Source organism: Rhinolophus sinicus, linkage group LG17 (genome assembly GCF_036562045.2).
Source record: "Rhinolophus sinicus isolate RSC01 linkage group LG17, ASM3656204v1, whole genome shotgun sequence".
Lineage (NCBI taxonomy): Eukaryota > Metazoa > Chordata > Mammalia > Chiroptera > Rhinolophidae > Rhinolophus > Rhinolophus sinicus.
This window is the reverse complement of record NC_133766.1, coordinates 15,479,062-15,492,602: the sequence shown is the minus strand read 5'-3', so window position 1 is coordinate 15,492,602 and position 13,541 is coordinate 15,479,062. Positions and strand designations below refer to the sequence as shown.

General features: G+C 39.0%; 1 protein-coding gene across 2 annotated transcripts in view; it reads left to right on the top strand.

Moving 5' to 3' along the window:
• The first annotated feature begins 812 nt into the window (after nucleotides 1-812).
• Nucleotides 813-13,541, top strand: part of CENPF (centromere protein F) — a 52,661-nt gene continuing 39,932 nt past the window's right edge. Inside the window, exons 1-7 of one of the 2 annotated variants that reach the window (XM_019738114.2) lie at nucleotides 813-966; nucleotides 3,526-3,728; nucleotides 4,559-4,755; nucleotides 8,584-8,705; nucleotides 9,105-9,196; nucleotides 10,830-11,121; nucleotides 12,253-12,455. In XM_019738114.2, coding sequence (XP_019593673.2) covers nucleotides 3,567-3,728; nucleotides 4,559-4,755; nucleotides 8,584-8,705; nucleotides 9,105-9,196; nucleotides 10,830-11,121; nucleotides 12,253-12,455 — 1,068 coding nt within the window. In that variant the 5' untranslated portion in view covers nucleotides 813-966; nucleotides 3,526-3,566. Of the gene's footprint in view, nucleotides 967-1,091; nucleotides 1,218-3,525; nucleotides 3,729-4,558; nucleotides 4,756-8,583; nucleotides 8,706-9,104; nucleotides 9,197-10,829; nucleotides 11,122-12,252; nucleotides 12,456-13,541 lie in introns of those variants that run through there. The other variant, XM_074322088.1, reaches the window with a different exon arrangement.

Sequence of the window (13,541 nt, the reverse complement as noted above, 5' to 3'; positions counted from 1 at the left end):
AGGTACCGAAGGAGCAGAATTTCAGTGAAAGGTAGGGGCCATCTAATGAAAGGCAGAGAGGTTTATGTTAAGTTTGGAATCTAGCCAGGAGGACAACAGCATCAGATATATAGTATTAATTTGCTTTTGCCTTTAGAAGCTTCTTTTTAGTTGACTAGGGAAATAAACGTACGTAAATACACACAAAACAGTGGGCTTCATAAAAGGGAGAGATTACATCCAGTGTGGTTAACAATGTCCTGCCGTGGGACCTCGGCTAACAAGTGTTCCTAAATCACTCTTTAGAAAATGATCAGCAGAGGACAGTAGTTAAGAGGACCTTCATGTTTTAGGTTTAATTTCACCTTCCATAGCTTCTATGTGCCGCAGTTAACTTTTAAATAAATTACAAGACTTAGCTGAAAGGATTTTTAAGAATGACACTGGATGAAGAATGCATAGCCAGCACAGCACCCAGTATCTACGCCCTAACCCACATATTTAATAAATAAGTAGAAATGTATGTGCCGTATTAAGTTTTCAGCAGAGAGCACTCTCCCACGGGCTCTGGGTGATAGACCACACCCTCCCAGTCAGCCGCCCCATTCCTGGGCTTTTGCGGAAATAGCGGTTCAAAACTTCCCCCAGCCTTAGCAAAAGCACGTGGTCTCCGCCTCCTCCCAACAACAAAAAAGCTCTGTAACTCCGGCGCCCGCACCTCAGGTAGTGGTAGTGAGGACTTGATTTTTAAATCCATCCGAAACGGCCAATCAAAGGCGGCAGTCCGAGTGCGCGGAAGCGGATTGGCCCATCGCTGCTTACAGTGACCAATAGGCTTGGAGGCGAGTTCCGTCGGCACCGGAAGCGGGCGAATCAGAAACGGGTGGCGGCCGCGGGCAGTTTGAATTGGAACCTGGGCTCCAAGCCGCGGGGGCTGCACCGGAACCCGACTCTCTAAGGGGTTTTTTTCCCTTCCCGGCTGGCAAGGTGAGCATCCTGCCCGGGTCGCGGATCCGGCAACGGGTGTGGGGGAACCGCTGGCCTCCTGCCGCAGGATAGTGGGCGGAGGTGCTTGTGGGATCGCCCTACCGGGTCCTGAAGGTGTCGCGAACCGCCCCCGCCCACCTGACCCGACGGGAGAATCTGGTCCCAGTAAAGTTGTTCTCGCACTAGTGTCCGGAGACCCTGCTAAATCGCGAACTCGCACCTTGGGGGGGATCAGTTTCCAACCCTGTAAGGTAAAATAATTGGAGATCAGGTATTTCCTAGCAGCTTTGCAGGTCCAGGAACCAGTGGCTCCTGTTTGCAATGTGGACATCGGTCCTTCGTTGCATGGAGGAGATGCAAGCTTGGGATTTTGGTCTGGGCGGCGGGTTGGTGTGCCTCTTAGTGGCGAGAGCATTTCTCTCTTGCCTTTCACTGGGAAGCGTCTGTGCGCCTTGCTTTGCTGTGTTATGAGGACCCAGAAATAAATGATCTGAGCCCTGTCCTAGCCTGGTGTAGAGGAGCAGGGCAGAGTTTTCATTAACTGGCTCAGTGACGACTGTAGGTGGGGACCCGGGTTTCTTGGTGAGATGGGGGATTATAATAAAGGGAAAGAGTGAAAAACGGCCTGCAGTGCTGGGGGTGGTTGACCAACACTAGAGCTTCCTGCGGGATTTTACTGGGTTGGGGGATTTGGGCCTGAAGAGTGTCCTTCCCGTGTTTGAGACAGAAACTTAGGGCATTTTCTGTAAAGGACCATAGTCCTGCAAATCCTACTTGCAGGAACCGTGACTTCCAGGGCTTTTCTTCACCATCTCCCCCACCCTCTTTCCATGCTTTGCCCCTTACACCTGACTTTTGGTTTACATTTTTTTTTTTTTTTGTCCTTTTGCCCCAGTAGCTCCATGCAGATTCTTTATGGTTGATGCCTTCATCAGTCAAAGTCTGCTCGCATCAAAATTAGCCTTGTCTGACAATTGCTTTAACCACTTATTTATAGCGGTGTCTTAGCCTGGAATGGAAACTTGCCAGTGTTCTATTTCTCTCTATCTTTCTCAATTGCTCCCCCCTTTTTTTTTTTTTATAAATTTGGTTAGCTATGAAGTCAATGTAATGATTTCAGTGACTGGCAGGATTGTTGATGTCAGTTATAGTTGTGTGCCTCTGGGGTACTGTATTCCCAACCCTGAATGAGTAAGCTAGATTGGAATGGATGCAACGGCCTGTTGGGACAATGTAAATTGTCCTTTTGTTGGTGGAAAGGCTTGAGACTCGCTTCAATAGTTTTTGGGCAAATAGGAGGGAGTTTAAGATGCTGTGTTCAAAGAATTGACATCTGGAAACAAAGAAATTAAGCTAGCAGAAAAAACACAGCTTTCCAAAGCTTGACATCTAAGTTATGTTTTCTAAGATCTTTGCTTCTGTCTCTTAATTTTTGAAAATCTTTCTATCACTCTGAGTACTTTCATCAACTATTTATTAGTTTTGATAAAAAGTTTCATTGATAAATTCAACTGAAACAACACTGAAATGGTTGTGGGCTTCATTTAGTAAAAAGTGGATTCTCACCTTGTTGCCAGAATAACTGGAAAATGAACGCTTTTTCTTTTACTTAAGTGCTGAAGGCTAATGAATAAAGAACAATTGCCATGCTTTTTGTCCCAGCCGATTTAAATTTCCTAAGATGTGGCAGAGACAGAGGTAGGCCACTTTCCTCTTGGTACCATAGGCTGAAATGTAGATATGAAAAAGTGTTTTTAAGGACTAATATGGTAGCTAACACATAGAAAGCTGATCAGGAGATATCCTTCTAAGGCTTTTGGAAGGTGCCACCACTATTACCCCCATTTTGCAAATGAGGAAACCAAGGCACAGAGCAGTTAAACAACATGCCCAAGGTCACACATCTTATAGGTGGCTGAACTGGGGTTTGAATCACTGAGGCTATCCACCTGTTTCTGGTCAAGGTCTGTCCGGAGCATGACTTTGCCACATTTTGTAGTGATTCTAGTACTAATACAGCATTCACCTTTGGTTCATTCATGCATTAAGGCAGTGGGGTACCTGTGCCATGAGAGATTGTGACCAGGAGATAGGACCAGATTATGGATCTCCCCAGGGAAGGCTTCCCAGAGGAAGAGGGACAAAGAACCTCTGGGAATTAACTATATGAAGAGGGGAAAGGGACATTTGCAAAATAACTTGCCATGCATTTTATTTGTTTATAGGACCTATTTTACCGAAAACTTTATGGCAAAATACCATGTTTCGTATAATGAAAAACTGAGCAGTAGAAAGCTGGTAGCCATATAAGTAGGAAGTCAAAAATGAGAAATAAGAAAAATACAAAGCAAGGGGACCCCAAACAAGCATAGGATGTGGTTCATAATAGAGTTATTGATAATCACCTTTCAGAGGATGGAGAAGATAGATGATATACTTGGTTATCTTCTGAAATGTGAAGTTTTCAAACTTGATTCTTAGGGGTGGTTCTGGAGACTCGCTTTAAGTTTCCTTTTACTATGCAGTATAGTAAAACCAATGGTCTGTTATTCTTTTCAGTTTATTTACAAATGTTTGACTCATAAAGAAAGGAGAGCAAAATGAGCTGGGCTTTGGAAGAATGGAAAGAAGGCCTGCCTACAAGAGCTCTTCAGAAAATTCAAGAGCTCGAAGGACAGCTCGACAAACTGAAGAAAGAAAGGCAGCAAAGGCAGTTTCAGCTTGAAAGTCTGGAGGCTGCACTGCAGAAGCAAAAACAGAAGGTACCATGGAAATGCTGGTATTTCAATAAAACAGTTCAGTAACACTGTTCACTCATTCTTTGGATTGTTTCATTTTAAATGTAGAGAAAAATGATTTTGCTATCTTTGGGTGGGAATGAGCCCCTCCTTTTTTGAGTCATTTTAATTACCTCATTTTCTCCATCCTCTTTCCTCATTTCTGCTTACCTGCTGATGTTTACAGCTGCTGAGTTCCATTTTAACTTCCGTGAATTGGGAATTGCTTTCACATTCCATACCAACAGGGGCTCTGGGGGACAGTATTACAACACTTTGCGGTCCAATTTGCGGCTCTCATTTTCTGGGAGTGGGCTTTTCACCTTGATATTCCCAGACCATGTCTCCTCAGGACTAGTAAATGAAAACTTAAACAGTACTTCTTTCTTACCTTTGCATTAACTAACAGAGTAGTGATACAGTCACTGCTTCTAAAATGGTTTTGCTAGTGGGAGTATTTTCCAGTTTCTGACAATAAATGGCTTTAGTAGTCAAATTTGATAATGAATTGCTAAGGGAGATTTATAGGGCTTATTTTATTTTTCAAATTCTGAAACGTATATCAAAACCTCTTTTTCTAGGATGGGTACATGTGGCCCTGATCAAATAAAATAACACATGACTTTGTAGAACTTTTCTCTCTACAGGGTTTAAAGTGAGGTCATCTTAAATATCTGCATTCCTCAAGCATGGATAGCTGGATTATTACAGCCATGTCAGAAAATTGATTGTCAGTGTTAAACTCAGATTTACAAATAATACTTAGTAAATTAACAAAGTAAGGGACCTCTTTCCTTTCGAACACTCCCCATTAGGTTGAGAATGAAAAAACTGAGGGTACAAACCTGAAAAGGGAGAACCAAAGCTTGATGGAAATATGTGAAAATCTGGAGAAGGCTAAGCAGAAGATTTCTCATGAACTTCAAGTCAAGGAGTCTCAAGTGAATTTCCAGGAAGGACAACTGAATTCAAGCAAAAAACAAATAGAAAAACTGGAACAGGAACTTAAAAGGTAATTTTTTTTAATGGTATTTATACGATGTCTTTGTATGTATTCAGATGCATTTATTTTTTCCTTTAATGCTGTAATTATTATACATTGTGATTATATAAATGGGGTGCCAAAAATGTATACAAGTAGACACTTTGGTCAATGTTGCTCAAGCAGTAGTTCTCCATAATCAGAAGTGTCTGGATGCTGATGGTAACCACTTTGAGCACCTCTTATAATTGCAGAAGTCAAACGTGACTTCATTTTTTGTTAATTGGTATATATTGAATATTACAATTTTAATACAGTTTTCCTTTCTTAAAATATGTATACTTTTTTTGGCACCCTCTGTATGTATATTTTTTCCAGTGGAATAAACAATCTGAGGGAAATTATTTTCTTGTATAATTCAGTCCTGTCACTGCATGGTTCAGTACAATATAAATTGATGAAATGGTTGTTCACTTATTTATTCATCCAGTTTATGTTTATTAAGCTGCTTCATGTGCCAGACATTGTGTTACCAGGTTATACAATAATAGATAATTCCAAAGCTATCCCCAGTGGTTACTGGAAAGATGGAGGGAAGTTAAAGCATGGCTTATACAGGTGGCTTATGGATTCTCTGAGTGGAAACTCTGTTGTAGAGAGAGAGAGAGAACTAGAGAATTACAAAAGGACTGAGGAACCCTGAGGGCCCAGTGGAAGTTGGAGACTAGGAATTTATAATGGGATCAATCTACAGAGTTGGATGTGTTTTTTTGTTTTTTGTTTTTCCCTTTGCTTTTGGGATGTAAATGCTGAGACAGTGAACAGGATTGACTTAGGGTTGTTTTGGGCTGGAGTAATGGATAGAAGACAGTGGAATGCATGAGGATATTGGGAAGAGAGTGGGTAAAGTCCTGCGCCATGGAATCTAAGCTGGAAAGGGAGGGAAGCGAAGTCAGGAAGAGGTTCCTCCTGAGATCCCCATCTGAGAGGGACCTTAATCATTACATAGTCAATCTGCCAGTTTCAGTACCATATTGAAGCAATGAAAAGGTGCTTATTGCTATTTTTCCATTAAAAGAAAAAAATCCCCCAAAATACTAGAGGCATTATCAAATTTAGTGGGACCCAAACACTGCTAGATTATGAATGGTATCTTGTTTTAATAGTGGCATTTTGTCAAAATAACAAGGAGTCATAAAGGCTCAAAGCAAAAAGGACTTGAGCAATCGCTCCATTGTTGAGTCTGCAAATGCACATCCAGAAATTTAAAACAAAATTATTTTGAAGTAACTGTAGACTTACAGAAACCATTGTTAACATCTTATACAACTCAAGTACAATGACCAAACCAGATTCAATACTATTAACTACTGACTTTATTAGAATTTCACTAGTTTTTCCAGTAACAGCTTTTTTCTGTTCCAGGATCTGACCCAGAATTCCGCTTGCCTTTAGTTGATGCTTTCTTAGTTTCAACTCTTTTTCTAATTTTGTTTCCTGTTCACGTAAGAAGGTGGCTATCCGGTGCATGTTAGAATGATAAATAAACTTCTATCTCGTTGAGTTTTTTGTTTTCTTGTTCATTGTCTGCCATCCCAAACTCTGTAGAACAGGAATCTTTTCTGTCTTGTTCATCACTGTCCTTACGACCTGGCAGTTGTAGGTCCTTAGATATTTATTGAATGAATGAAAGGTAGGTTGTTCATTTTGGAAAACAGGTGCTAGGGAAATAGGAAGCTCACCTCAGTATGCTGGAGTAATTATTTTTTTGGAAAGCACATTTTGGCTGCTGGTTTTAGAAATACTGGTTTTAGTAATTTAGACAGAAATGTTTGTATTTTTTAACATTTAAGGAAAAGATACTTTGTATATGTTTGTGTATTTCATTGTGAAATGCCCGTTGGTAGCACGACTTGCTGATATACAGTGTTCAGGGTTGTACATGACACATAGCGACTGTTAAATGTTAGCATTATTATTATCCATTGTTACTAGTTATCATCATCATCATCATCATCGTGGAGTTAGGAAACCCCCATAGCACATTAAGTTTAAAAATATTCTTATTATCTATGATGTGGGTACAGATGTTTATCTAAGTTTATAAACTATATATGAATAAATTTTAGACCATAACATCTATTAGGAGTATGATTTTCTATAGTATAGAAACTATTTAGAGTATAAAAACTATGGACTACAAAAACTGGTGAGTATAGTTGGTAAAATTCTCTCTCCATCAGCGGCCACAGATTAGGTTTCAGAAACGTCTCAAACAAGTGAGGTTGAACCGTTTGAAATGTTGGTCAAAAACTGTTGAGTATGGGCAATCTCGTATAGTTAAACCTAATAGAAAACAGCTTAATTTAGTGCTTTTCTTGGTGGTAGAAGTTTGTATTTTTCTCCCTAGGAAAAAGAAGAAAAGAAAGTTACAAAAATAATAGGGTGTACTTTTATTTAATATTGAAAATAGTGAACTTTTATTTATTTTTTTTAAATGAAAGACTAGGGAAGAGAAAGTCAGAGGTGAATTTGAGAAGGAAAAGAAACACCAATTTTGCAAGGTTCAAAATTCATCTCTAGTATCACCATTCTTGTTACACGTTTGGTAGTCTGAACTTGCACTATACATATATGGCAGCCACTGACTACATGTGACTATTGAACACTTGAAATGTGGCTAGTGCGAATTGAGATGTGGTGTAAGTACACAGTGCACACCACATTCTGAAGATTTCGTACTAAAAAGTAAAGTATTTTAATAACACTGTATTGATTCCAAGTTGAAATGGCAGTATTTTGAAAACAGAGTTATTGCTCACCAGTTAAAACGATAGTATTTTAAAAACATTGAGTTAAATAAAACATTAAGATGAAATTCACTTATTTCGTGTTCCTTTTTTTCCTGTTAATGGAACATTTCTCTTGGACAGTGCTGTTAGCTCCTTGATTGTGATATTTTGCTTTGCCGAGTAGTCATTTTCAGCTCATACATTGCTTCTTTCTTCCCAGAGTGAATTTGCGGCTGCGGGGAGTTAGGGCACTAAGGCGCTTTCTTCACTTCTTTCTTTGAGGAAAGAGAATGATGCACTTCATTACCATTCTAAGAGGGTGTTCATTTTATTTCTTGGGTTAAGCTAAAATCGGAGACATTAGAGACTTGTAAGAATTGAATCCTCTGTTAACTTTGGTTGTTTGATTCTGAAAGGTGTTCAGAGCTTAAATGGTAGGGATATTCTGTGCACATACACAATATATAGCTTACTTTCCCCATTTCCTTGTAACTGTTTCCAGCTATCTATTTTCTAGATGCATTATGTTAACTTGATGTTCATATCTGTGTTTTAAAAATGTCATAAAATACATGGTATGTATATTCAAGTCTATGCTTTTGTCACGACTTAATAGCTTAAGTGATGGCGTCCACGTCTGTGATTTGAGCCCACGCTGCAGGGACACCAGCTTCTTCTTATGTTTCTGAAGTTCTGAGTTCTTTTATATCCCTGTGTCTTTCTTTGGCTTAGAATACAACATTTGCTTGGACTATATTATCCCCAACTTCCCCTCCTCATCTCTGTACTATAGTGAGTATGTCAGCTCTTCGTTATAGCCTTTATTCTAACTGTAATTATTGGTTTATATGTGTTTCCCTAACTAGACTGAGTTCCTTTGAAGACTGGATTGAGTTTATGTCACATAAGTTAGTTCTTATTAAATGTCTGTTGGGTGAATGAAGTGTTAAGAATTCTTAGAGGTGGGTTTTCTGTAAGCTTGTTCCTGTCTGGGAACGCGTGGCGTTTGGTGTTCTGTAGCTTTTGTTCTCATTTGGCATCATCCTCTTGGGTCCTTTTCTAACAGGTGTAAATCTGAACTTGAAAGAAGCCAACAAGCTGCCCAGTCTGCAGATGTGTCTCTGAATCCATGCAGTACACCACAAAAAATTTTTACAACTCCGCTAACGCCAAGTCAATATTACACTGGTAAGGATATTTTCCGTTCGTGTGAATAGCTCTTTTACTGAGATTTTAATTCTCCCAAAGGGATTATCAATTTGAATGCAACTCCTAATTTGGGCATTAAGAAAAAAATGCAACTACTGTTTATATACATTTGTGTATCTATTGAACTGTGTTGTACCATTAGGTTCAGCCTTTAAAACTCTTCTCTATTTTTCTGCGATACATTTCAGAATATTCAAAACACCTTTGTTTCCATGTGTGTTGAAGCTTGAATAATTTGATCAATATCTGTTACCCTAATAAGTGTTCTCTCCTGTGTACTAAGATAATCATTTCTAGACTGTTGTCATGGTTATTAATCTGTGAATTCCTTCATTAAATTAATGATTGAAATAAAACTATCTCCTTGTCTGTGTTTAGGTTCCAAATATGAAGATCTAAAAGAAAAATATAATAAAGAAGTTGAAGAACGAAAAAGATTAGAGGCAGAGGTGAAAGCCTTGCAAGCAAAAGTAAGTTAATTATGGGCCTTCTCACGGAATATGCAGGTGAAGAAGTATAATGCTTTGATATAAGATAAAACAAAGTTAGAGAAAAATCTGCTTTACATAGAGATGGCACACTGATAAAATCAAGTTCCTGGTCATTGGTTATGATATTTCTTAATTTAAAAATAGAGAAAAAGTGAATAAAGTGGAGTGGGGAGATTATTTTATCCCTAAATGTTACATGTTCACCAACTTCCATGGACACTAGCAATATAATTATTTCCCTGTTAAGAGCTAATGATAAGAAACATGTTTGGAGAGGGTTGGACCAGTCAGTCCTGCCTTTGTCACATGGAGGAAATTGTTTAGTTCTTCTGATGGACTGTGGTGATTGCTACCAGGGATCTGGGGTTTGAGAATCCTTATTTATGAAATGTGTATTTCAGAGGAGAATGTCATCAACATAATCTCCCCAATTCTTTTGAATAAGTTGCTGACAAGAGTTTTAAGCTCCATTTTGACATGGGTAAATAAGCAGAGAGAGGCAGGTGAAAAAATTTGCTTTGTCAACAAAATACAGGGTTTTAGAAACCCCTGTTTCTAGTTTAGCAACTGACCCTGGTATCTACAGAATTTTCCTTTACCGTTTCTTCTCACAGGATGTTATTTGCTTATGAAAAAAATCCAGTTTGGCACTTCATATTGTATTTCCAATAAACATAAGAACTTGAAGAGATGGCAAAATTCAGCCAACAGTTTAAGGCTGAATTTGTAAGTAGATACCATAAATATTGAAGATCAAAAGTATCTATTAGAGATTTAACAATTTTGATTCTTTTTGTGCCTTTAACCTTTGTTTCGAGGTCACAGAATTTTGATGTATAGCAAACACATTGCTTATCAAGGTGAATAAAAATTAAACAGTAATTCTCTGGTTTGTCCTAGAAATATGTGTTTCGTTATCCAGTTCAGTCATTCCTGCCCCTGACCTTGATTCCCAGTGTTATTTTGTAGAGGAATGTGAGTCTCTATAAACATTAAGCCTCTTCCTGTGGCAAGAAACGCACTTGCTATAAAAATATAATGCAGCGACTACGGCCATGTCTTTGTCAGAATGGAGGCAGAAAAAGAACAAAAGAAGAACTCAAAGCAGTAGAACATCTACAAATGTATATTACATAACATGAAATACCTTACATGACATTTTTGGGCACAGTGGTATGGTGGAAAGTGAGATTTTTGAAATAACTTTTTAGGTTAATACACAATTTTGATTCTCTTTGGGCAAAGCCACGGGGAGAGGTGACCCAGGGTAGGTCCAGGAAAATAAAATTTTAGACCTCAAAATGGCAGTGCATACTCAGCGCATGTTTAATGGAGTATTTAAAGGATACAGAATAAATACAAAAACTGAACCCATTTAAGATAAGTTGAGTCTCAGTGGTACTGGCTTAAACCTTTAGTGCCGAAGTCTGACCACTAGAAAAATCTCTCTGGGTATGTTGGGACTCACTGGTTCCCCTGACTGGATGAAGGTTCTTTCTAGGTACACAGTGGAAGCATTAACTTCTTGGCACGGCTTTATGTTCTATTGGAAAATAAGTAGTCTTGAATATTGTGACTTCTAGAAGGGTCTAAAGAGTGCCTGTCTTTCCAGAAAGCGAGCCAGGCTTTTCCCCAAAACACCATGAATCACCGGGACATTGCCCGACACCAGGCCTCATCGTCTGTGTTCTCATGGCAACAGGAAAAGACCCCAAGTCGTCTTTCATCCAGTGCCCTACAAACTCCGAGTAGAAGGGAGTTTTCTGCGTCTCACTTTTCTGGGGACCAAGAAGCGACGCCAAGCAGGTCAACTTTGCAAGCAGGGAAAAGAGATGCTAATGGCAGCTTCTGTGATAATTCTAGCAGTTCTCCTCTTTTGGATCAATTAAAAGCCCAGAATCAAGGTAATTTCTTGAGTTCAAGTTTACGTTTTCCCGAGAGAATTTCAGAGGTGATTGCCGACATTTTTAATCCTAGAAAGTGCTTATGTGTTTTGTTAAACACGTCAGTGGTCAACGTTCCATTCTGGTGATGTGAACTTCTGTCTTTTTGATCATGAGAAAAGATACCACAATTTTGGAGTGTACCTTTATTTGTACTAAAAAGCTGGTGCCCTGAAGCCTTCCAAAGTAGGCTTTGACTTGTCCTTCCAGAAGCAGGGCCAGTAAGTTGGTTACAGTTGACAAACCCCCACCTTCTTTGTCTCCTCTTGTGCCCCTTGGAAAAAGCCTGTGTTCTGGCTAGTTTGGGCCAGAGGTGTGGCCTGTGTGTCTGTCTGCACAACAGCTTTGCTCTGCATTGCCAGGTTGTCCATATGGGAGCAAACCTGTAACCTTGGCCGCTGTACTACGCTGCAGCTGACAGCCAAGTGTACCAGGTGGTGTTTTGGAATCTAGTCTGCAGATTGCGATAATTTCCAGTGCTATGATATATTGAAAATCACTGTCAGTGTTCACTGGTGAGAGCTGTCACACTGCCAATGCCATTGGAACCAATATTGTGTGTATGTGGGGGGAAAAATGAAAAAAAATTATTGTTAATTTTGGCAGTATAAGAGGCTCCTACTGTCGTGATCTTTACTGGAGGTAAGGCTACCCGAGAATAGGGGAGGGTGAATTTTTCACTGCTTATCACTTATTTACATTGATATGGGCACAAAACAAACATTAGTCTGCCAGTGTATAAAACCAAGTGGTAATTTAAATAAGGGTGTTATATGTGATGCACTTTTTGCAGCCCTGATCAGATAATAGTCACAATTTTAGGAAAGCATTTTTTTCCACCAAGTTTCTCTGTGATAATAGGATTTGTTTCTCCTGCTTTCTATAGGATATTTGAATACAAACAATAATAGAGACTAAACATTGAAATTAAATTCAATTAAAGTAGCTTCTGTATTTAATGTTAATTGACATATTTGGCTCACCAAAGATTTTGGAGCAGAGTTACATAAATGATATATTCTGAATTTAGTTGTAAAATTTTTTGTGAAAAATATGTATTAATTGAAGTGTGGGTTTTGTTTGTGATTTAAGATCTAAGGAACAAGATGAATGAGTTGGAACTACGTCTGCAAGGACAAGAAAAAGAAATGAAAGGCCAAGTGAATAAATGTCAAGAATTACAGCTCCAACTGGAGAAAGTGAAAGTGGAATTAAATGAAAAGGAGAAAGTTTTGAATAAAAGTAGGGATGAGCTTGTGAGAATGACAGCACAGCATGACCAGGCATCAACCAAGGTACTTGACTTTCATGAGTTATTGAAAAATCTCCAGTTTTAATCGTGCAATTCTTTGGGAAGAGTACTGTATACTTTAATTTATGAAGTAAATGTTTGTAATGAACCTTATTAACATATGCTAGGCCGTATTGATGCAGTTGAACTGGTAAGTTCTTTTCTAGTTGGGTAGATTGGGTCAATTCTGGACTGCACGTTTTTCCTGCCAAGTGACTTGAGCAAGTCACTGATCTCTTACATTTCAGAGGGTAGTGAAGAATAAAGATTATGTGTATATGGCACCTGGTACAGTCCCTGACACATAGAATAGGCACTTAAAGTAATGGAGCTTTAAAAGAGGGTTAGGAGTTGTGATAGAATGTAATTGATCTACTCGTGGGATCCAGTATGTGTACTTCTGACTTTTAATCCTAAGGCTTCAATTAAGGCCAAGCTTCTCAGCCTGTTGTTTGAGGTTTTTTATTTGGGGATGGGGAGGGTGTTGCTATTTCTTTGGCCTCAACCTACCTCTCTGGTATTTTCTTTTTTCTATTCATTCATGCATTCATTCATTCACTTATTCATTTGACAAATATATATTCACGATCTATTATATGTCGGGATCTAGACGTGGGGATGGAGCAGTGAGGGATGAGGAGTGTAACATAGATACATAAATCACGTAGATAGTATGATACATGGGGATAAGTGTGGGGAAACATGAATTGCCTTCTAGGACCATCTGTGTTTGTTCGATGTTTCCTGAACCTAATCTTTATGTGGGCCCAGCGTTTTGCCCCCATTTGCCTTTCGCTTGTCACACCTCTTCTTGGAATACTGTTAACATGTTCCTCATCCTGTGAGCTACTTCCCTCATCTCTTAATGCAGTGAGATCTTTTCTCCTGGCGTCCCCTTAAGACCCTTTTATTGTCGCTATTTGTGTTCCCTGTGGTTCCCACACTTGGCTAATTGTCAGAATCACTGAGAACCTTGCAAAGTTAATCCTGTTAGACTTAAGGAATTAACTTTTAATAAACTCTTTAGATATTTCTAAGGCAGTAAGATAAAAAACACTGTAGTATGTAGACCTATATCTCCTATTAACTT